This window comes from Procambarus clarkii, chromosome 28 (genome assembly GCF_040958095.1).
Source record: "Procambarus clarkii isolate CNS0578487 chromosome 28, FALCON_Pclarkii_2.0, whole genome shotgun sequence".
Classification (NCBI taxonomy): Eukaryota; Metazoa; Arthropoda; class Malacostraca; order Decapoda; family Cambaridae; genus Procambarus; species Procambarus clarkii.
This window is the reverse complement of record NC_091177.1, coordinates 25,597,239-25,621,705: the sequence shown is the minus strand read 5'-3', so window position 1 is coordinate 25,621,705 and position 24,467 is coordinate 25,597,239. Positions and strand designations below refer to the sequence as shown.

Sequence of the window (24,467 nt, the reverse complement as noted above, 5' to 3'; positions counted from 1 at the left end):
TGGCCCCGTCAACACTGGCCCCGTCAACAATGGCCCCGTCAACACTGCGTTAACAATGGCTCCGTCAACAATGGCCTATTCAACACTTACCCCGTTAACACTGGCCCCGCCAACAATGGCCCCATCAACAATGCCATTCATCAATGACCCCGTCAACAATGGCCCCGTCAACAATGACATTCATCAATGACCCCGTCAACAATGGCCAGGTCAACAATATCCCCGTCAACAATGGCCCCGTCACCTATGGCCCTGTCAACACTGGCCCCGTCAACATTGGCCCCGTCAACAATGGCCCCTTCAACACTGGCCCCGTCAACAATAGCTCCGTCAACACTAGCCCCGTAAATAATAGCCCCGTCAACAATGGGCCCAGTCAACACTGGCCCCATCAACAATGGCCCCGTCAACTATGGCCCCGTCAACACTAACCACGACAACAATGGCCCCGTCAACACTGACCCAGTAAACACTGGCCCCGCCAAGAATGGCTAAATCAACAATTGCCTCGTTAACAATAGCCCCGTCAACACTGGCCCTTCAACAATGGCCCCGTCAAGAATGGCCCCGTCAAGAATGGCCCCGTCAAACAATGGCCCATTCAACACTGGCCCCGTTAACACTGGCCCCGCCACCAATGGCCCCATCAACAATGGCCCCGTCAACAATGGCCCCGTCAACAATGGCCCCGTCAACAATGGCCCCGTCATCAATTGACCCTTTAGCACTGGCCCCGTCAACACTATCCCCATCAAAAATAGCCCTGTCAACAATGGGCCCCGTCAACACTGACCGCGTCAACAATGGCCCCGTCAACACTGGCACCATCAATAGCCACGCCAACATTGGCCCCGACAAACAATGGCCCATTTAACACTGGCCCCGTTAACACTGGCCCCGCCAACAATGGCCCCATCAACACTGGCCCCGTCAACACTGGCCCCGTCAACACTGGCCCCGTCAACACTGGCCCATCAACAAAGGCCCCGTCAACAATGGCCCCGTTAACAATGGCCCCGTCAACACTGGCCCCGTCAACACTGGTCCCATCAAAAATGGCCCCCTCAACAATGACCCTGTCAACACTGACCCCCTCAACAATGGCCCCGTCAACAATGGTCCCATCAACACTAGCCCCTTCAACACTGACCCTGTCAACGATGGGCCCCATCAACACTGGCCCTGTCAACGATGGGCCCCGTCCGCACTTGCCCCCATCACCAATGGTCCCGTCAACAATGGTCCCGTCAACACTGGCCTCGTCAACAATGGCTCCTTCAACAATAGCTCTGTTAACATTGGCCCCGTCAACAATTTCCCTGTCAACAATGGCCATGTCAACAATGGCCCTGTCAACAATGGCCCTTCAACAATGGCCCCGTCAACATTGACCATTCAACAATAGCCCTGTCAACAATGGCCACGTCAACACTGGTCCCGTCAACAATGGCCCTGTTAACATTGACCCTGTCAACATTTGCCCCGTCAACAATTGCTATGTCAACAATGGCCCTGTCAACAATGGCCCCGTCAACAATGGCCCTTCAACAATGGCCTCGTCAACAATGGCCCATCAACACTGGCCCGGTCAACACTGGCCCCGTTAACAATGGCCCCGTCAACACTGGCCCCGTCAACAATGGCCCCGTCAACAATGAGCCCGTCAACAATGACCCCGTATACACTGGCCCCGTCAACAATGGCCCCGTCAACATTGTCCCAGTCAACACTGGCCGCGTCAACACTAACCACGTCAACAATGGCCCTGTCAACACTGACCCAGTAAACACTGGCCCCGTCAAGAAAGGCTCCATCAACAATTGCCTCGTTAACAATAGCCCCGTCAGCTCTGGCGCTTCAACAATGGCCCCGTCAAGAATGGCCCCGTTAACACTGGCCCCTCAAACAATGGCCCATTCAACACTGGCCTCGTTAACACTGGCCCCGCCAACAATGGCCCCATCAGTAGTGGGATTGACGCCTACGACGTGCGATTTTCATTTTTTCCTAAGCCTGTCGTAGGCGTCATGGGTTTTTGACGCCTACGACCGGCTTTTTTCATTTTTTCCAAAGCCTTTCGTAGGCGTAGGGGGTTTTTCCTGTTTTTTCCCTATGTCGGTCGTAGCATCATGGGTTTTTCCTGTTTTTTTTTCCTATGTCGGTCGTAGCATCTGGGGTTTTTCCTGTTTTTTTTTTCCTATGCCGGTCGTAGCTTCAGGGGTTTTTCTGAATTTTTTTGTTCCTATGCCGGTCGTAGCATCATAGTTTTTTGTTCCTATGCCGGTCGTAGCATCATAGTTTTTTGTTCCTAGGGATTAAAAAGCCGGTCCCTGGCATCCCCAAATTTCGTTTGCTCAGTGACCCTGCACAGACATTGCTAATGGTCAATGACGTCACCAGCTAGCCGCTCAGCATTCCTGCACCGGCATGTTCGAGGGGATTAAAAAGCCGGTCGAAGCATCATGGGTTTTTGTGAATTTTTTTGTTCCTATGCCGGTCGTAGCATCATAGTTTTTTGTTCCTATGCCGGTCGTAGCATCATAGTTTTTTGTTCCTATGCCGATCGTAGCATCATAGTTTTTTGTTCCTATGCCGGTCGTAGCATCATAGTTTTTTGTTCCTAGGAATTAAAAAGCCAGCCCCTGGCATCCCCAAATTTCGTTGGCTCAGTGACCCTGCACAGACATTGCTAATGGTCAATGACGTCACCAGGTAGCCGCTCAGCATTCCTGCACCGGCATGTTCGAGGAGATTAAAAAGCCGGTCGTAGCATCATGGGTTTTGCGATACAACAGTATCCTTGAAACCTAATATAAAATACCATCATCCCTAGTCTATTTTTAATTTCATATTTACTTCCAACCATCGCCCATTACATTTATCAAAGGGGATCATGTATGTGAGGGAAGAACATAACTTCAGCACTGCAAGAAGTTATGTGTGTATTTTCAAGTTCGTCCCCTGCTGCCTGTATTTACCCAGGTCTTTTTCCTAAATATAAAACTTATCCAATTCATTCCTATTCTGTTTCATGTTGATACGTATAATAGGTTATAAATATTCCCCTTTAGTATGACCATTCAGTCACACCTCTATCATGTCACCCCTATTTCTTCTTCTTCGTCGTCGTTCTAGAGAATGTAATTTGAGCTATGACAATCTTTCTTGAAGGATCGTTTATTATGCATAGGGCAAAAAACAGTAACCCTGAAACCTAATGTAAAATACCATCAACCCTAGACTATTTTAAATTTCCTATTTACTCCCAACCATCGGTCATTGCATGAAACAAAAGGGGAGCAGCACTGCAAGAAGTTATTTGTGTTTTTTTCGAGTTCTTCCCCTGTTACCTATATTCACCCAGGTCTTTTTCCTAAATATATAACTTATCCAATTCATTCCTGTTCTGTTTCATGTTGATACGTATAATGGGTCATTAATATTCCCCTTTACTATGACCATTCAGTCACACGTCTATCATGTCACCCCTATTTCTTCTTCATCATCGTCGTTCTAGAGAATGTAATTTGAGCTTTGAGCTTGGACAATCTTTCTTGAAGGATCGTTTATTATGCATAGGGCAAAAAATAAAATGAAAAAAACTGCTATCAGTCGTTTATATGAAAAAACAGAGCCCTGGGCATTGGTGATTTCAATGCGAGTTCGGTAGTGACCCTGGTATTACAGTACCTTACTGGTCAACTATGTATGACGTCACCAGACAACCAATGGCGTCCTACTGGCATGTGTATTTAATGTTATTATTCAAAAATGACTAGACTAACCATCCCCACCTAACCTAATCAGAGGACTAAGAATATACATTTTAGTCATCCACAACTGTAATCATTATTCAGTGATAAGTTCAAAAGTATAACAGAAGCCCAAATGTCGTACTGCAATTTAAGCAGAATCGTACATCTGGCAGCATAGCAGGTGAGCTGAACATAAGAATAAAGGTAACTGCAGAGGTCCTATTGGCCCATACGAGGCAGCTCCTATATATTTCCACCCAATCTCATTCATGTCCACCCTATGCTTAAAACAACCAAGGGATCCCACTTAAAGTATTAGTTTACAATAATAGTTTTAATAAATAGCTCTTATTCTAGTTTTATACAGCTATCCCACCTAAATTCTATCTAAATTAAGGCAATTCCCACCAAATATATCCAAATGTTCTGTATCACAGCACTGCCAAAGCCCATTTTTACCTACATTTTCTCCTATTCCATCCTACCCTACGCAACCTTACCTAACCTATCCTAGCATATCCAAACCTAGATTTGGTTAAAGTAGGCGAAATTTAAGTTATCCCATATAAATTTGACCTAATTTAAGACAATTCCCACCAAATATACCCAAAAATGTTTTGGAACGTAGCACGGCCAAAGCTCATTTTAGCTGAGTTTTTACCTATTCCAACCTGCCCTAGACAACCCTACCCAGCCTCTCCTGGCATATCCAAAGTCAGATTTGATTATAGTTGGCGAAATTTATGCCTTTCCAACCTAAATTTTACCTAATTTAAGACAATTTCTACCCAATATACCCAAAATGTTTTGTTACATAGCTCAGCAAAAGACCATTTTAGCCGAGTTTTCACATATTCCAACCTACCCTACATAGCCTTACCTATCCCTGACCTAGCAGATTTGATTAAAGTTTGGGAAATTTAAGCTATCGCCATCAAATTGGAGACAATTTCCACCAAATATGCCTAAATGTTGTATATCATAGCACAGCCAAAACCCATTTTACCCACATTTTCACCCATTCCATCTAAACCTGGACCTAGCCTCTGATACTCAGAGAAGTGATGTTTTGGATATGAACCTAAATGCCCGTGCCTAACCTGCAAGAGTCTTGGAGCTTTGTTGAATATTTCTTCGAAAACTGAAGTTTTGGATATGAACCTATCCGCACTGTGCCTAACCTGCTAGGATCTTTGTTGAACATTGTAACCATATTCATAGAAAAGTGATGTTTTGGATATGGACCTAACAGCCCCTCTCCTTTAAAACTTGGGACTGTGTTCAATATTGTAGATATAGTGTTGGGTGTGTGTTTTGTTTTTACACATCAACCCAACCGACCTGGACCTAACCTCCCTTCATCTAACTTCAAATTTATCGTAAATATGGAAGGACGTGTTGTTTGTGCATCAACCCAATCGTCCTCGACCTAACCTCCATTTATCAAACTTCAAATTTATCATAAATATGGGAGGACCGTGTTATTTGTGCATCAACCCATCCTGGGCCTAACCTCCCTTTATCTAACTTCAAATTTATTGTATTTATGGGAAGAAGGTGTTGTTTATGCATCAACCCAACCGCCCTGGACCTAACCTCTGATACACGAATCTTGGTTCAACATTGCATCATACAGTACTCGTAGTATATTTTTTTTTCACATAATTCAACCATCCTCAACCTAACCTCTATTACCTGGGGGAGGGAGGTTAATGGAAAATATGATAATAATGGGAATTTTCTCTACATCAGTTCAACCTAACCATCCTTAACCTAACCTTAGTTAGAAAGGGATATAACTCACCAAAACTATTTAATTACCATTTACCTTATTTTCCTTATCCTAACCCATAACCAGAGGGTTTAGACCCCCCCCTTTACCTCGAAATTATACTACATATTTAAGGTAGGAATATATTTTCACACATAAACCTAACATTCCCTAATTTAACCCTGTACTCTAATTTCGAGGTAAAGGGGGGTCTAAACCCTCTGGTTATGGGTTAGGATAAGGAAAATAAGGTAAATGGTAATTAAATAGTTTTGGTGACTTATATCCCTTTCTAACTAAGGTTAGGTTAAGGATGGTTAGGTTGAACTGATGTAGAGAAAATTCCCATTATTATCATATTTTCCATTAACCTCCCTCCCCCAGGTAATAGAGGTTAGGTTGAGGATGGTTGAATTATGTGAAAAAAAAATATGCTACGAGTATGATGCAATGTTGAACCAAGATTCGTGTATCAGAGGTTAGGTCCAGGGCGGTTGGGTTGATGCATAAACAACACCTTCTTCCCATAAATACAATAAATTTGAAGTTAGATAAAGGGAGGTTAGGCCCAGGATGGGTTGATGCACAAATAACACGGTCCTCCCATATTTATGATAAATTTGAAGTTTGATAAATGGAGGTTAGGTCGAGGACGATTGGGTTGATGCACAAACAACACGTCCTTCCATATTTACGATAAATTTGAAGTTAGATGAAGGGAGGTTAGGTCCAGGTCGGTTGGGTTGATGTGTAAAAACAAAACACACACCCAACACTATATCTACAATATTGAACACAGTTCCAAGTTTTAAAGGAGAGGGGCTGTTAGGTCCATATCCAAAACATCACTTTTCTATGAATATGGTTACAATGTTCAACAAAGATCCTAGCAGGCTAGGCACAGTGCGGATAGGTTCATATCCAAAACTTCAGTTTTCGAAGAAATATTCAACAAAGCTCCAAGACTCTTGCAGGTTAGGCACGGGCATTTAGGTTCATATCCAAAACATCACTTCTCTGAGTATCAGAGGCTAGGTCCAGGTTTAGATGGAATGGGTGAAAATGTGGGTAAAATGGGTTTTGGCTGTGCTATGATACACAACATTTAGGCATATTTGGTGGAAATTGTCTCCAATTTGATGGCGATAGCTTAAATTTCCCAAACTTTAATCAAATCTGCTAGGTCAGGGATAGGTAAGGCTATGTAGGGTAGGTTGGAATATGTGAAAACTCGGCTAAAATGGTCTTTTGCTGAGCTATGTAACAAAACATTTTGGGTATATTGGGTAGAAATTGTCTTAAATTAGGTAAAATTTAGGTTGGAAAGGCATAAATTTCGCCAACTATAATCAAATCTGACTTTGGATATGCCAGGAGAGGCTGGGTAGGGTTGTCTAGGGCAGGTTGGAATAGGTAAAAACTCAGCTAAAATGAGCTTTGGCCGTGCTACGTTCCAAAACATTTTTGGGTATATTTGGTGGGAATTGTCTTAAATTAGGTCAAATTTATATGGGATAACTTAAATTTCGCCTACTTTAACCAAATCTAGGTTTGGATATGCTAGGATAGGTTAGGTAAGGTTGCGTAGGGTAGGATGGAATAGGAGAAAATGTAGGTAAAATGGGCTTTGGCAGTGCTGTGATACAGAACATTTGGATATATTTGGTGGGAATTGCCTTAAATTAGATAGAATTTAGGTGGGATAGCTTAAATTTCGCCGACTTTAACCAAATCTAGGTTTGGATATGCTAGGATAGGTTAGGTAAGGTTGCGTAGGGTAGGATGGAATAGGAGAAAATGTAGGTAAAAATGGGCTTTGGCAGTGCTGTGATACAGAACATTTTGGATATATTTGGTGGGAATTGCCTTAAATTAGATAGAATTTAGGTGGGATAGCTTAAATTTCGCAGACTTTAACCAAATCTTTGTTTTGATATGGTAGGATCGGTTAGGTAAGGTTGCATAGGGTAGGATGGAATAGGAGAAAATGTAGGTAAAAATGGGCTTTGGCAGTGCTGTGATATGAAACATTGGGTGTATTTGGTCAAATTTAGGTGGCATAGCATGAATTTCGCCGACTTTAACCACATCCAGGTTTGGATATGCTAGGTCAGGTTGGGTGAGGTTGTGTAGGGTAGTATGGAATAGGAGAAAATGGGCTTTGGCGATGCTATGATACACAACATTTGGGTATATTTGGTGGAAATTGCCTTAAATTTGGTGAAATTTAGGTGGCATAGCATACATTTCGCCAACTTTAACCAAATCCAGGGTTGGATATGCTAGGTCAGGTTTGGTGAGGTCGTGTAGGGAAGGACATATATAATATCTTAGGGTAATGAACTAGTATGTTTATGAAATAGTGTAAATTTTCCTATTTGGGGTTCATGCTATATGGCAGACTCATATAATGTATGTGTTATACTCAAATTCTGTCAGTTGAAATGTAACCAATCACAGGCGAGTAGGCCTCTGACGTCATGCCAGACAGAGGAGCATCAAGCATGCTCCCAGCAGCCGCAGTTATCCTCACAGACTCAGAGTAGAAGGACCTCGGCTAGGCAGATATTTACCTTGCTATCTCAGTCAATAAATATATACAGAAGCGACTACTGTGTCTACCTTCTACCCCGAAAAAGGCAAACGAATACTGGTAGCAGCAGTGGGACCCAGAAATTTTTTCTGGAAACAAAAGTTCAAGTACCCAGCATCGCCTCGTGTTCCAGCCATAACCGCCGCCACCGCCACCGCCATAAGCCGCCATCCTGCCACCCACGCATCAAATATTGTGCCAGACCGGGGTCCTGCCATCAACCACTACTCCAGGCCAACATTTCAGAAGTAAGGGTCAATATTTTCCTGTGAGAACGCTCATTCATCAGTGAGGAGGAAGGAAGCTTCCGCGCCAGCCATTTTTGAATCTCGCGCCACCACGTGGGAACCACCTAGTGCACCCACCACCGCCACCCAAGCTGACAGTATCTAAGCTTTGTGAGTGTTCAAGCTACTGAAATCGTGGTCAGTCATCGTCGCAAGCATCACCTGATCATCGTATGTGCTGTATTGTTCCTTGAGAATATTTGGTGGACTGCAATTGTTTGACTAGTGTCGCCTCCCCAGGCTCACACACCTCGCCTCCCTCTCCAGCTCACACCTCGCCACCAGCCCCTGCTACATCGTTTTGTGTGAACTTCTCCTAGAAAATTGTATTCTCCACCGCCATCGTCGCAATATCGTCGTCTCCGAGTTTATCTTCGCGCTCCCAACATCAATTCCCAGCTTGGGGGTCTCCACGGAGCTTCGCGCCACCACCGCCAGGAGCGCTCCCATCGCACCAGTTTGTAAACAAGCCCTCACATGGTCCTCTTCACACGTCTGGTCACCGTTTTTCGTTTTGGCCACTGTTATATTGCAAATCCTGCAGCCCTGAGTTAAGTAAATATGAGCTAAGATATCGTGTGCTATGATTTAATGAGGTTTAACGTAAATATATCCAAAATATCTTATGAATTAATCTTTCAGTGACTTGTTAAATATTGGAGCCGGTTTAGTACTCCAGAGGCCCACAGTACTCTGAGACATTTCAATATTCCCTGCATATGATTCCATTATTCATTAATTGTTACTAGTGTCATTAGTGAATTCAAAGGTGAGAGAAGTAAGAAATAATTGTTTCTAGCAGTTATATACATTCCTGTGTCCAGTTTATGTGCTACATCCATATTTCTTGCATTGCCACTTGTTGTGTTGAATCTTTTTAATGAAATTTTGCAATTGCACTTCCAGTTTTTATATTCTCAATTGCTGTGCTTAGTCTGGTTTAATTAATTTACATACATCTAATTCCAGTCATTTTTTTAATGAAAGATTGCTAAATTTAGTTTACAATTGCTTGTTCTTAATTATTTTCTTGCCTAGCCCAATTTAATAATTTTATTTCTGCCATTTTTTTACTTTAGCCAAGTTGATATTTTTTTGTGTGTTTATTTTTGTGTATACTATTTCTGATGCCAGGTGCACTTAATTATAATCTGCGTTCAAATATTACTTCCACGGCTGTGACAATGCCTACCACTGTTGAAACCCCTTCAGATTCAACAGGAGCAGTTGCTCATCCCAATGGCCAGAGATCAGCTCAGGAAATGGCTATTCCTCTTTTTGCCGGTGAATCCCGCTTATTAGAGTCATGGTTTAGTAAGGTTGAAGCGAAAACAGTTGCACGTTTTTCTAAGCCTACTGATGCCGAATACTTAGCAATTGCACGGTCAGCTGTGGACACAACCAAAGGTGATGCACGTTTTGTTGTTGATGAGAAAGCCATTGTTAGCCTCCAGTCTTGGCCTGAATTTAAGGATTTCTTTCGCCGTCGCTTTGTTAATAAAGGAGACCTTGACCCATATAGGTTAGTCAAGAAAATTGCCAATGCCACCATGCAGCCTGGTGAATCGTTTAATGCGTTTACTAGCCGTCTCGATCAGTATCTGTATGCCTTAGTTTCTGCTATGAATAATTCAACTTGGTTAGATAAAGACAATAATCTGTCCCCGGAGGCTATGGCCAAAATGATAGCATTTGGTACTTTAATGCATTTTGCCCCCGAGCATACAAAACCAATCGTTGAGCAACAAAATTTTGGTGTTAAACATGAAATTGGTGAAGTATTTGAGGCTATTAACAATGCCGCAGATAAACTAGCTCCCCGAAGTGCTCAACTGTTGCCACCCTCTGATGCTGTAAATGTAGTCACAAGCTCTCAGCATCCTCCCACAAATTCTCAAAACTCTTGGTTGCAGAAGCGTACCCATGCTCGTAGCCCCCAGTCAAATTCGCCGCCTCATAAAATGCCGAAACGCCATAGTCCCCAACCATCCACTCCCTCATGTTGGCATTGTGGTAAGAGTAACCACCTTGCAAGGGACTGTTGGTCCGCCCCTAGATCATCACCTCCTAGACAATTCTCTCGGCCCCCTCATCAATCTAATCATTCTAGGCTTCCATATTGCACGTACCATAAACAAGTTGGTCACCACACTGCGGATTGTAGAGCTAGGCAAAGGACATCTCCACCTCGTAACTCCCATGGTCAGTCTTGGCGAGGCTCACAGCGTCCAAGACATTATCAGAACTCTCGTAATTACAACTCCCAGCCCAGCTATAATGCAACTTCAAATTATAATGCTCAGTCACAGAATGCTGGAGCTCAGAATGTTCACTCCATGTCGTCGGGAAACCCCCAAGGCCATCCGCTAACCAATTCAAGCTAGCCAATCCTAGTGCCCTCCCTGTGTATTCAGTAGCTACCCAAAATAGATTTGGACACTTGACAGAGGAGGACACTGACTCTAGACCAGTTGTAGATGTTGACGGATCCACAGTAAATTTGACACAAACAAGACACAGATATCCCAGACAACATAAGTCAAAAATAGTAACTTGTCCACTCTCAAGTGATGGTCCCCTTGTCTCAGCCATTGTACATGGTAGAGTTTTAAAAGTTTTTCTTGACTCAGGTGCAAAAATTAATATTGTCAAGCCCTCAGCTCTTAGAGACATTGAAAGTATGCACCCTACTATTTTAAAACAGTCACACATACCTTTTCTAAGTGGTATTTCAGGAAATAAAGTAAAAGTTCAGGGTGAAATTGACCTCCCACTCAAGTTCAATGATGTCACATTGTCTATAACATGTTTAGTTGTTGACATTATTCATTTTCCTGGAGACATTCTCTTAGGTCTGTACACCATGATTGATGAAAATATTGCATTGTTTCCCCATCGTTGGAACATAAGTATCAAAGACCATGTCATACCCTTGTGTAGCATGTATCGACAGGGCCACGAGTTCAACCTTCAATCAGATTATGTTAATTTTGTTGACACCCGCCTTGCAAGCGTAGGTTTGTCAGATCATTGTCGTGGTAGCATACCCGAGAAAACAGGCACTCGATTGAAGCATAGTAGTTGTGCAGTTGTTAAGGAGAATGAGTATCGGGACTTTCTGGAAGGGGACGCCCTAACGGATTCTCGTTGTCTCGCTCGCCTGGCAGCTTCCATCTCTGAAGTCAGTGGTTCCATGGCTACTGACACTGTGCTACACTCTCATTCTCTCACCAGAATAAGAGTTAAGGTTCAGGGAGTGCCTGAGTTGTCGGATGTGATTGCGGAAAGTGAAACATGTAAAGTGAATGGTACATTTGTTGAACCCTCCTGGCACACAGTGCAGGATGGTACTGTCACACTTTTTATCGCAAACACAAGTAATGCCGATATCCATCTCCAGTCTGGTACCCATGTTGTAGATTTTGCCCATTACTCGTTACCGGTGCGAGTTGTGGATGATGTCTCCATGGATCATACTGTTTGTACACTCACACCAGGAGAACAGGGATCTCAGCCAGAGGTGCAAGCGCAACACCTCAGTCCTACTGATTTTCCTGACTCTGTGGCTCAGCTTTTGAAAATTTTGAACAAGAATAGAGCTGTTGTTGCTCTACCAGGAGAAAAATTATGTCTCACTCCTCTCATTACACATAAAATTCCCCTTGAACAAGGAACTACGCCTATTTATGTACCAGCTTACCGTCTTCCCCATTCTCAGAGAGCAGAAGCAGATAGACTTGTAGAGGAAATGTTACAGAGTGATGTAATTGAATCAAGTAATTCGCCATGGAACGCTCCATTGATTCTTGTACCAAAGCGAGATGGGACTTGGAGACCTGTAATCGATTATTGCAAGCTTAACAGAGTAACAATACCTGATCGTTTCCCACTTCCAGTTCTAAATGATTTGTTGCAAAGTATTGGTCGAAACAAAGTATTCTCAACGTTAGATTTGTTGCAGGGATTCTGGCAAATCCCCCTTGATGAGGAAAGTAAACAATTGACAGCCTTTAGTACTCCCAATGGTCATTTTCATTTCAAAAGAATGCCGTTTGGTTTGCGTAGTAGTCCAATAACCTTTTCACGGCTCATGACAAATCTATTTCGTAGATTGATAGGAAGTACGCTTCTAGTTTACCTTGATGATCTCATAATCATGTCGCAAGATGTTCAGACTCATTTCCAGAACCTTGAAAAAGTACTTGCAAAGCTCGCTGAAGCTAATTTAAAAATAAAGCTTGCAAAATGTTCATTTTTAAAGCAAAAGATTAATTTCCTAGGTCATACAGTTACACCTTCAGGTATTACATTGAATGAATCAAAAATTATTGCTGCCCGTGATTTTCCAACACCTCGTACCGCAGAAGCCGTAAGACAGTTCACAGGTCTTGTAGGATTTTTATCGTTCATTTATTGCTGGATTCTCTATTATAGCCGCTCCGCTTTACAAGTTGCAAAGAAAAGATGAACCCTTTGTTTGGGGAGAGGCCCAGGATCAGTCATTCAAAAAACTCAAAGCAGCCTTGATTTCGTCACCTGTCCTTAGGTACCCAGATTTTTCTAAACCTTTTACGTTGGTTACAGATGCTAGTGACATAGGTTTAGGTGCTGCATTACTTCAAACAGAAGGTCACAGAGATCACGCAATAGCTTATGCTAGCCGCACATTATCCAAAGAAGAGAAAAATTATAGTGCAACAGAACGAGAAGCCTTGGCAGTTGTTTGGGCACTTAAACATTTCAAGGATACAATTTATAATTACCCAGTTCATGTTCTTACAGATCACCAACCATTAATTCCCTTGTTCAAAAATAAGAATCCAGTTGGAAAGTTTGCTAGATATTTGCTCACAATTCAAGAATTCAATCCCACATTTGGATATATTCCAGGAAAGCAAAATGTTGTAGCCGATGCGTTTTCTCGACACGTAGCTGCGATTCAGTTAAATTACCCAGCATTAGATGCTACAGTAGTAGAAACGAAACAAAGACAAGACCCCATATGGCCACCCGTCATTAAATTTTTGACTAAGCAAGACACTCGCCCGATTCATAAACCGCCAGTACCATTGAAAGAATTAGTTATGTTAGACAATTTACTGTGTAGAGTAGTAAAGCTAGGGACAGCCCCGAGGAAATGTTGTCAGTTAGTTGTTCCAGCTGTCTTGGTACCAACTGTGTTAAAAATTATCCATGATGCTCCTGCAAGTGCACATCCAGGAAAGGATCGTACACTCCAACAAGGTCGATTGAAATATTTTTGGCCAAAAATGGCTAAGGAGATTGCTCATTATGTTGACAGATGTTTAACTTGTTTACAGCACAAGGGACATGTTTCAGGACCTAATCCAATTCAGGTGTACCCAGGAACTAAAGCTCCTTGGGAACGAATATCGATGGATTTATTGACAAATTTTGCGGAAACAGAGAAAGGGAACAAACATTTGCTTGTAATGGTCGATAATTTTTCACGGTTTTGCGAACTAGTTCCTATCCCGAACAAAACAGCAGAAACCATAGCCAGCGCATTCCATGACCAAATAATTTGTAGATATAGTATGCCTAAAGTAATCCTTTCAGATAATGGACCAGAATTCAGTAATAGTATTCTAACTAGCTTGTGTGATTTATATAACATCAAAAAATGTAGCATTATGCCTTATCATCCGGCAAGTAATGGACTAGCTGAACGTACTAACAGGAAAGTGTTAGATGCCTTGAGAGTCACGTTGAATTTTGATAACAACAATTGGGATGATTTTATACCCTTAATTCAGTGTGCTATAAATTCTTCAATTAATGTTTCTACTGGTGACACACCTCACGCTATTCTATATGGTACAGATAAGATCCTCCCTAATGAATTGATTAACGTACCTCCTACTCCCTTATATAACGTAGATGATTTTGTTCAAGTGAAGCGTAGACAAATGCAACTAGTATTCAAGAAAATACGAGAACAACTGTCCAAAGCAACAGCCGAGTTCACTCTAGCAAGGAATGCACGAGCTAAACCCAGTAAAATAACTATTGGATCTGTAGTAATGATACTTAACCAACACAGGTCTGGTCCTATGTACAAGTTAACTAAGAAATTTTTGGGTCCATATAAGGTAATCGAGCTTATTTAAGGTAACAAATACAGACTTAAGAACTTGTTAACAGGAGAGTATATAAATGAGCATTTAGACCACATGAAGTTAGCTAAAATGACTGTTGACGAGACTGATGAGGAAGATGACAATGAACTTACCCAAACAGATACTCCTACTCAGACACCACCTTCTGTGGTTGACAGACCACTGGATGTTCAGCAACCCCATACTAGCAATTATAATCTTAGATCTAGACCTCTCGTTTCAACCGTGCACTCACCACATGTCCATTGGCTAGATGTTAATGAGGATATCTCTCAAGATGATAGTTTGTCACATGAAGTTTCATCTGTTCCGGACCTTCAGTCAGAGCCAGAGTTGTATAGTGCTCTGGATGAGCTAGGTGTAGATATCCGCAGAATTTATAATTGAATGCACTCTGCAGTTATTCTGTTTGTTTTGAAAAAAAAAAAAAACAAAAAAAAAAAAAACGTCATTTGCAGTATTTCTACCACATGTGTCTTATTATTACCATTATATATAATGTATAGTTTTTCTCAACTTTATTTTGTTATGAATTAGATGCCATTGTTAAGTCTACTACCATTTGTATTTTTACAGTGCTTGTCATAAGAGTTATTATTGTTCTAGCAACCACATTGTGGCCAGTGAATCCTGACTGCTATCACGCAGATGTTAGTCTTCTTGATCCAGGTCTTGTATATGCTTGTAAATATATTGCACATTATATATATTGTACATTGGTCTTGTAAATATATTGTATTATTTCAGAAAAAAAGAGAGAAAAAAAAAAAATCATTATCTATCTTGAAATTCAATTGTGGTTGTTAGGTCAGAACTTTGTTCCATTAATGTAATAATTGTTTAATTTTGTATGGTTTTCAAGCACATGCCATTGACACATGTTAATAATTTTGTTTAGGCAATACCTTGAGTTGTATTGTTCATATCTGATCAGTAGACATACACATGTTCTTAATACTCTGGTTTAATCAAAGAATTGTTACCATGATTTTCACCTATTATGATGAATTTTTTTTTGGTGCATATATGCCGAGTTGTTTGTATTACGCACACCTGATCTTCTTTCAATGTTTTATTATGCAAATTTCACATGTAAGCCATTATTGTATGCCACCGAGGTCCTTTCAGTATCATTGTAACTATATAGCTAGCCAGAGCTTGTCGACAAGGGACGTCGACTTGGTAGCGTGTCCGGGCGGTGTTATACTCAAATTCTGTCAGTTGAAATGTAACCAATCACAGGCGAGTAGGCCTCTGACGTCATGCCAGACAGAGGAGCATCAAGCATGCTCCCAGCAGCCGCAGTTATCCTCACAGACTCAGAGTAGAAGGACCTCGGCTAGGCAGATATTTACCTTGCTATCTCAGTCAATAAATATATACAGATGCGACTACTGTGTCTACCTTCTACCCCGAAAAAGGCAAACGAATATATGGACAGAGGCGACATAGGCTTGTATGTGAGGATATGGGATGCTCATATTTAGTAAGTTTAGCTAGGTAGAATTTAGTCAAATTTGCGTAGTATAAGTATATTTTAGATGAATTTAAGTTTTAACAGGATGCATTTTGATAAGATATAGCAAATTTGTCTAAAATTAGCATAGAAAATACTGACTCTACCTAACCCCACCTGCCCTAACATAACTAAGGCTAGAACAAATAAGTCTGTTAGATGGTTTGAATAAATACATAAATATGGTGGTCTGATTGGAGAGAATGTAACAAGGAAGGTATTAATAAGACATAAAAACAGTGGACATATGTTAGATGAATAGTTTAGCACTAATAATGTTGATATCTTAATGGAAAAGAATGTGTTATATATTGAGCTCATTGGAAGTTATAAGAAACATTTTTATATGTGAAATTCTGACTTTTGGGGAGTTGGTTAAACTCAGCATATTATAATTAATGTCCTAAATATACCCAGAAAAATATCATGCAAATTGTGTATTGTTTGACCCAGTTGGTTGTGTTTGTACATATATAGCACAATTAATATACTTGTGTATTAATTGTGCAGATTATGTATTTTGCATATGTTGTATGATTATTGAAATTATGTATTGATTATATTTCTATAAATTGTGTATTGTTTTGTGCAAGTTGTATGTATTAATTGTATATGTTTTTGTATGTGTATTTGCGGAAATTGCATAGTTGTGTATTTAATGAATATGTGCTAGTTATGTATTGTTCATATTTTGGCAAGTTGTGTATTGATTATATTTTTGAGCTAGTTGTGTAAATGTCGCAAATGTATTTGTGTAAATCGTGTATTTATGCTAGTTGTGTATTTTCATATTTGGGGTAGTTATGTATTGCACGTATTTGTGCTAGATATGCATTTGTGCAAGTTGTGTGTAATAAATATGAAAGATGTGTAATATTGTAAAAGTTGTGTATTAATTGCGCATGTTGTGTAATTGCATATGGACGAATTGTTTATTTATACCTTTGGGTATTGATTGTCATTGTGCAAGCTGAGTAATTATATAGCAAGTTTTCTTGTATTAATTGTGCAAAGATGTAAAATAATTACACAAACTGTGTAATAATTTTTGTGATAATAGTGCATTTATGCAAGTTGTGTTTTTAATATGTTGAAGTGTAATTGGTGAAACTGTATTTGTGTGTGAAAATTGTGTATTTTGTGTAAGCTCTGTAATTTGATAAAATAGATCTTTATGGTGTAAGTGTATTTTGGTTTATGAGACAATGTGTGGGTATTTTGTGAAAATTACGTTTGTGAAATTGTGTAATTTTAGTTAAAGTGCATTTTTTATTGTCTAAATGCATAAGCATTTTGATATATTTGTGCAAAATACCGTACTTTGTGTAAATGTCATACTCTGAGTGTACATGCAATATTGTGTAAATGGTATATTTTTGTTTGCAACTGACATATTTTGTATGAAAATCTCATATTTTTTTATGTGATGGTATATTTTGAGTGTAAATAATATATTTTATGCATAAATGGCATATTTGGTGTGTAAATGCTGTATTTTCTGTGTGTATGGCATAAATTACATCTGATTAGTGGGGAAATGGTGGCAAAAAACTAGGCTATTCTCTATGAATGCATAGGTTTTGAAGTATGTGTAGGTATGTATGATTGTATTTGCGAGTGTTGGTTTAGAAACAAGTTAGCTGATTTGCGTAGCAAGACTAGGATTTTTTGAGGTGTAGAAATGATTAGCCTATGAATATAGTGGCTAACATCCGGCTGAGTTGCTAGATGGATGAATTGAGGTGCGACATTTGGATATCTATTTGATGGATTTGAGGACAGTTGACTAGCCTATGAACACAGCCACTAATCCCCTGTACTGCCAGATGTGTGGTAACTACTTGTGGATTATAGTAGAATATCTAGCTATAGGGTTTCATAATTGCTGTTGTGTATAAAACTAGAATAAGAGCTATTTATTAAAACTATTATTGTAAACTAATACTTTAAGTGGGATCCCTTGGTTGTTTTAAGCATAGGGTGGACATGAATGAGATTGGGTGGAAATATATAGGAGCTGCCTCGTATGGGCCAATAGGACCTCTGCAGTTACCTTTATTCTTATGTTCAGCTCACCTGCTATGCTGCCAGATGTACGATTCTGCTTAAATTGCAGTACGACATTTGGGCTTCTGTTATACTTTTGAACTTATCACTGAATAATGATTACAGTTGTGGATGACTAAAATGTATATTCTTAGTCCTCTGATTAGGTTAGGTGGGGATGGTTAGTCTAGTCATTTTTGAATAATAACATTAAATACACATGCCAGTAGGACGCCAAAGGTAGCATTGGTTGTCTGGTGACGTCATACATAGTTGACCAGTAAGGTACTGTAATACCAGGGTCACTACCGAACTCGCATTGAAATCACCAATGCCCAGGGCTCTGTTTTTTCATATAAACGACTGATAGCAGTTTTTTTCATTTTATTTTTTGCCCTATGCATAATAAACGATCCTTCAAGAAAGATTGTCCAAGCTCAAAGCTCAAATTACATTCTCTAGAACGACGATGATGAAGAAGAAATAGGGGTGACATGATAGACGTGTGACTGAATGGTCATAGTAAAGGGGAATATTAATGACCCATTATACGTATCAACATGAAACAGAACAGTAATGAATTGGATAAGTTATATATTTAGGAAAAAGACCTGGGTGAATATAGGTAACAGGGGAAGAACTCGAAAAATACACAAATAACTTCTTGCAGTGCTGCTCCCCTTTTGTTTCATGCAATGACCGATGGTTGGGAGTAAATAGGAAATTTAAAATAGTCTAGGGTTGATGGTATTTTACATTAGGTTTCAGGGTTACTGTTTTTTGCCCTATGCATAATAAACGATCCTTCAAGAAAGATTGTCATAGCTCAAATTACATTCTCTAGAACGACGACGAAGAAGAAGAAATAGGGGTGACATGATAGAGGTGTGACTGAATGGTCATACTAATGGGGAATATTTATAACCTATTATACGTATCAACATGAAACAGAATAGGAATGAATTGGATAAGTTTTATATTTAGGAAAAAGACCTGGGTAAATACAGGCAGCAGGGGACGAACTTGAAAATACACACATAACTTCTTGCAGTGCTGAAGTTATGTTCTTCCCTCACATACATGATCCCCTTTGATAAATGTAATGGGCGATGGTTGGAAGTAAATATGAAATTAAAAATAGACTAGGGATAATGGTATTTTATATTAGGTTTCAAGGATACTGTTGTATCGCAAAACCCATGATGCTACGACCGGCTTTTTAATCTCCTCGAACATGCCGGTGCAGGAATGCTGAGCGGCTACCTGGTGACGTCATTGACCATTAGCAATGTCTGTGCAGGGTCACTGAGCCAACGAAATTTGGGGATGCCAGGGGCTGGCTTTTTAATTCCTAGGAACAAAAAACTATGATGCTACGACCGGCATAGGAACAAAAAACTATGATGCTACGACCGGCATAGGAACAAAAAACTATGATGCTACGACCGGCATAGGAACAAAAAAATTCACAAAAACCCATGATGCTACGACCGGCTTTTTAATCCCCTCGAACATGCCGGTGCAGGAATGCTGAGCGGCTAGCTGGTGACGTCATTGACCATTAGCAATGTCTGTGCAGGGTCACTGAGCCAACGAAATTTGGGGATGCCAGGGACCGGCTTTTTAATCCCTAGGAACAAAAAACTATGATGCTACGACCGGCATAGGAACAAAAAACTATGATGCTACGACCGGCATAGGAACAAAAAAATTCAGAAAAACCCCTGAAGCTACGACCGGCATAGGAAAAAAAAAACAGGAAAAACCCCAGATGCTACGACCGACATAGGAAAAAAAAACAGGAAAAACCCCAGATGCTACGACCGACATAGGGAAAAAACAGGAAAAACCCCCTACACCTACGACCGGCTTTGGAAAAAATGAAAAAAGCCGGTCGTAGTAATCAAAAACCCCTGACGCCTACGACAGGCTTTGGAAAAAATGAAAATAGCTGGTCGTAGGCGTCAAAAACCCATGACGCCTACGACAGGCTTAGGAAAAAATGAAAATCGCACGTCGTAGGCGTCAATCCCACTACTCCCATCAACACTGGCCCCGTCAATAATATCCCCGTCAACAATGGCCCCGTCAACACTGGCCCCGTCAACAATATCCACGTCAACAATTGCCCCGTCAACACTGGCCCCCGCCAACAATGGCCCCGTCAACAATGGCCCATTTAACACTGGGCCCGTCAACAATAGCTCCGTCAACACTATCCCCGACAACAATAGCCCCGTCAACAATGGGCCCAGTCAACACTGGCCCCATCAACACTGGCCCCGTCAGTACTGGCCCTGTCAACAATGGCCCCGTTAACAATGGCCCCGTCAACAATGGGCCCCGTCAACACTGGGCCCCATCAAAACTGGCCCCGTCAACACTGACCCCGTCAACAATGGCCCTGTCAACACTGGCCCCATCAATGGCCACGACAAAATTGGCCCCGTCAAACAATGACCCATTCAACACTGGCCCCGTTAACACTGGCCCCGCCAATAATGGCCCCATCAACACTGGCACCGTCAACAATATCCCCGTCAACACTGACCCCGTCAATAATGGCCCCTTCAACGATGGGCCCCGTTAGTACTGGGCCCGTCAACACTGGCCCCGTCAACAATGGCCCCGTTAACAATGGCCCCATCAACACTGGCCCTTCAACAATGGCCTTGTCAACAATGGCCCCGTCAACATTGGCCCCGTCAACCTTGGCCCTGTCAACATTGACTGCTTCAATAATGGCACCGTCAACAATGGTCCATTGAACACTTACCCCGTTAACACTGGCCTCCGCCAACTATGGCCCCATCAACAATGGCCCCGTCAACAATAGCCCTTTATCAATGACCTTGTCAACAATGGCCCCGTCAACACTGGCCCTGTCAACATTGGCCCCGTCAACAATGGCCCATTCAACACTGGCCCCGTCAACAACAGCTCCGTCAACACTAGCCCCGTCAACAATAGGCATGTCAACAATGGGCCCAGTCAACACTGGCCCCGTCAACACTGGTCCCCTTCAGTACTGGCCCTGTCAACAATGGCCCCGTTAACAATGACCCCGTCAACAATGGCCCCGTCAACAATGGCCCTTCATCACTGGCTCCGTCAACAATGGCCCCATCAACAATGGTTCCGTCAACACAGGCCCCGTCAACAATGGCCGCGTCAACACTGTCCTCATCAACAATGGCTCCATCAACAATCGCCCCGTCAACAATGGCCATGTCAACAATGGTCCCGTCAACAATGGCCCTTCATCACTGGCTCCGTCAACAATGGCCCCATCAACAATGGTTCCGTCAACACAGACCCCGTCAACAATGGCCGCGTCAACACTGTCCTCGTCAACCATGGCTCCATCAATAATCGCCCCGTCAACAATGGCCATGTCAACAATGGTCCCGTCAACAATGACCCTTCACCAATGGCCCCGTCAACAATGGCCCCGTCAACACTGGCCCCGTCAACATTGGCCCCGTCAACAATGGCCCCTTCAACACTGGCCCCGTCAACACTCGCCCCGTCAACAATGGGCCCAGACAACACTGGCCCCGTCAACACTGGTCCCCGTCAGTACTGGCCCTGTTAACATTGGCCCCGTTAACAATAGCCCCGTCAACAATGGCCCCGTCAACACAGGCCCCGTCAGCAACGGCCTCATCAGCAATGGTTCCGTCAACACAGGCCCCGTCAACTCTGGTCTTGTCAACAATGGCTCCATCAACAATGGCCCCGTCAACAATGGCCATGTCAACAATGGCCCCGTCAACAATGGCCCGACAACACTGGCCCTTCAACAATGGCCCCGTCAACACTGGCCCCGTCAACACTGGCCCCGTCAACACTGGCCCCGTCAACAATGGCCCTTCAACAAGACCCCGTATACACTGGCCCCGTCAACACTGGCCCCGTCAACACTGGCCCCGTCAACAATGGCCCCGTCAAGTTTGGCCCAGTCAACACTGGCCCCGTCAACACTTACTACGTCAACAATGGCCCCGTCAAATCTGGCGCCGTCAACATTGACCCAGTAAACACTGGCCCTGTCAAGAATGGCTCCATCAACAATTGCCTCGTTAACAACAGCCCCGTCAACACTGGCCCTTCAACAATGGCCCCGTCAACAATTGCCCCGTCAGCAATGGCCCCGTCAACAATGGCCCCATCAACACTGGCCCCGTCAACAATGGCCCCGTCAACACTGGCCCCGTCAACAATGGCCCCGTCAACAAGGGCCCCTTTAACACTGGCCCCGTCAACACTATCCCCGTCCACAATGGGCCCCTTCAACACTGGCCCCGTCAACACTGACCCGGTCAACAATGGCCCCGTCGACACTGGCACCATCAATGGCCACGAGAACATTGGCCACGTCAAACAATGGCCCATTCAGCAATGGCCCAGTTAACACTGGCCCCGCCAACAATGGCCCCATCAACACTGGCCCCGTCAACAATGGCCCCATCAACACTGGCCCATCAACAAAGGCCTTGTCAACAATGACCCCGCTAACAATGGCCCCGTCAACACTGGCCCCATCAAAAATGGCCCCGTCAACACTGGCCCCATCAACACTGGCCCCTTCAACACTGGCCCCATGAAAAATGGCCCTGTCAGCACTGGCCTCGTCAACAATGGCCCCGTCAACACTGTCCCTGACAACAATGGGCCCCGTCAGCACTGGCCCCATCAATGGCCCCGTCAACACTGGCCCTGTCAACGATGGCCCCCGTCAGCACTGGCCCCATCAACAATGGTCCCGTCAACAGTGATCCCGTCAACACTGGCCTCGTCAACAATGGCTCCATCAACAATGGCCCTGTTAACATTGGCCCCGTCAACAATGGCCATGTCAACAAATGCCCCGTCAACAATGGCTCCATCAACAATGGTCCTGTTAACATTGGCCCCGACAATAATTGCTATGTCAACAATGGCCCTGTCAACAATGGCATTTCAACAATGTCCCCGTCAACAATGACCCCGTCAACACTGGCCCTTCAACAATAGCCCCGTGAACACTGGCCCTGTCAATAATGATCCCGTATACACTGGCTCCGTCAACACTGGCTCTATCAACAATGGCCCCGTCAACACTGCCCCCGTCAACAATGGCCCCGTCAACACTGGCCCCGTCAACACTGGTCTCGTCAACAATGGCCCTGTTAACAATGGCCCCGCCAACAATGGCCCCCTCAACAATGGCCTCGTCAACACTGGCCTCGTCAACAATGGCTCCGTCAACACTGGCCCCGTCAACACTGGCACTATCAACACTGGCCCTGTCAACAATGACCCCATGAACACTTTTGCTCTATTAGTCTCCATCTTTATACCCTGCCAACACTGCCACTTAAACTTGGACAATTCTTCTTGAAAATTTTGGATCACAAACCAGATTCCCTGCTGACAATTTGGCTCAATAATATAGTCACTCTTGCTAAGATTTAAGGCCTGGCCGACGACTGTTCTGCGGGGACGCTAAACCTCGAAAATACCTCAAGGTAAGGTAAGCTAATGCCTTTATGGTGCCTATTTCTCCCCCTAGTTCTGTCGTTAACCAAATGCTCCGTTCAAGTTTCGTAATAATTCTCTTATCTTATGGTTAAAAAAATAGGCTGTGCTCGTGAAGTGTTTTGTACCAAGTGTCTGTCACACAGCTGTTGTAGTACACCTAGGGTCTGTCTCACAGCTGTTGTAGCACACCTAGGGTCTGTCACCCGGCTGTTGTAGCACACCTAGGGTCTGTCACACAGCTGTTGTAGCACACCTAGGGTCTGTCACACAGCTGTTGTAGTACACCTAGGGTCTGTCACACAGCTGTTGTAGCACACCTAGGGTCTGTCACACGGCTGTTGTAGCACACCTAGGGTCTGTCATGCAGCTGTTGTATCACACGTATGGTCTGTCACATGGCTGTTGTAGCACACGTAGGGTCTATCAGACGGCTGTTGTAGAACACCTAGGTTCTGTCATGCAGCTGTTGTAGCACATGTAAGGTCTGTCACACGGCTGTTGTAGCACACTTGGTGACTAAGAGCCATCTGAGGATGACTCCCTCAGACACTCCGCAATGGACGTCACACTACAGAGACATCCACTGGAAAACAGTTACAACTTCACATGATTCATGCAGCTTTCTTCGGTGCTCGCTTGAAGACTTGATGTCATCCCCGAACGCAGTCAATCACTTGGTGTCTCTTTGGTTCACACACACTCGGAAATCTCGTCATCCACTTCTTGGGCGATTTTGACCTAATGAGAGGTCTAGCATCACCGGCTGTCATAGCTGCCTCGTCGCACTCCTTACGTTGCAAAGCTCCGATGATTACCGACTGTTGGGACCAGGTCCA

The 24,467-nt window shown here is 43.0% G+C and overlaps 5 protein-coding genes across 5 annotated transcripts; 4 read left to right on the top strand and 1 right to left on the bottom strand.

The window, feature by feature from the left end:
• The first annotated feature begins 173 nt into the window (after nt 1-173).
• LOC138369443 (uncharacterized PPE family protein PPE12-like) lies at nt 174-717 on the top strand. The gene is made up of 2 exons (XM_069332687.1): nt 174-370; nt 522-717. The coding sequence occupies exons 1-2, from the start codon at nt 174-176 to the stop codon at nt 715-717; spliced, it is 393 nt and encodes a 130-aa protein (XP_069188788.1).
• Nucleotides 718-766: 49 nt separating this feature from the next.
• On the bottom strand, nt 767-1,336 carry LOC138369442 (RNA-binding protein 12-like). The gene has a single exon (XM_069332686.1). The coding sequence runs from the start codon at nt 1,334-1,336 to the stop codon at nt 767-769; it is 570 nt and encodes a 189-aa protein (XP_069188787.1).
• A 110-nt stretch (nt 1,337-1,446) lies between these two features.
• On the top strand, nt 1,447-2,022 carry LOC138369441 (sphingomyelinase C 2-like). Its single transcript, XM_069332685.1, has one exon. The coding sequence runs from the start codon at nt 1,447-1,449 to the stop codon at nt 2,020-2,022; it is 576 nt and encodes a 191-aa protein (XP_069188786.1).
• An 18,331-nt stretch (nt 2,023-20,353) lies between these two features.
• On the top strand, nt 20,354-21,703 carry LOC138369440 (uncharacterized PPE family protein PPE21-like). The gene is made up of 2 exons (XM_069332684.1): nt 20,354-20,693; nt 21,423-21,703. Exons 1-2 carry the CDS (start codon nt 20,354-20,356, stop codon nt 21,701-21,703), a joined length of 621 nt encoding a protein of 206 aa, XP_069188785.1.
• A 270-nt stretch (nt 21,704-21,973) lies between these two features.
• On the top strand, nt 21,974-22,522 carry LOC123755100 (uncharacterized PPE family protein PPE24-like). Its single transcript, XM_045737580.1, has one exon. It carries the CDS (start codon nt 21,974-21,976, stop codon nt 22,520-22,522), a length of 549 nt encoding a protein of 182 aa, XP_045593536.1.
• Nucleotides 22,523-24,467: the final 1,945 nt, after the last annotated feature.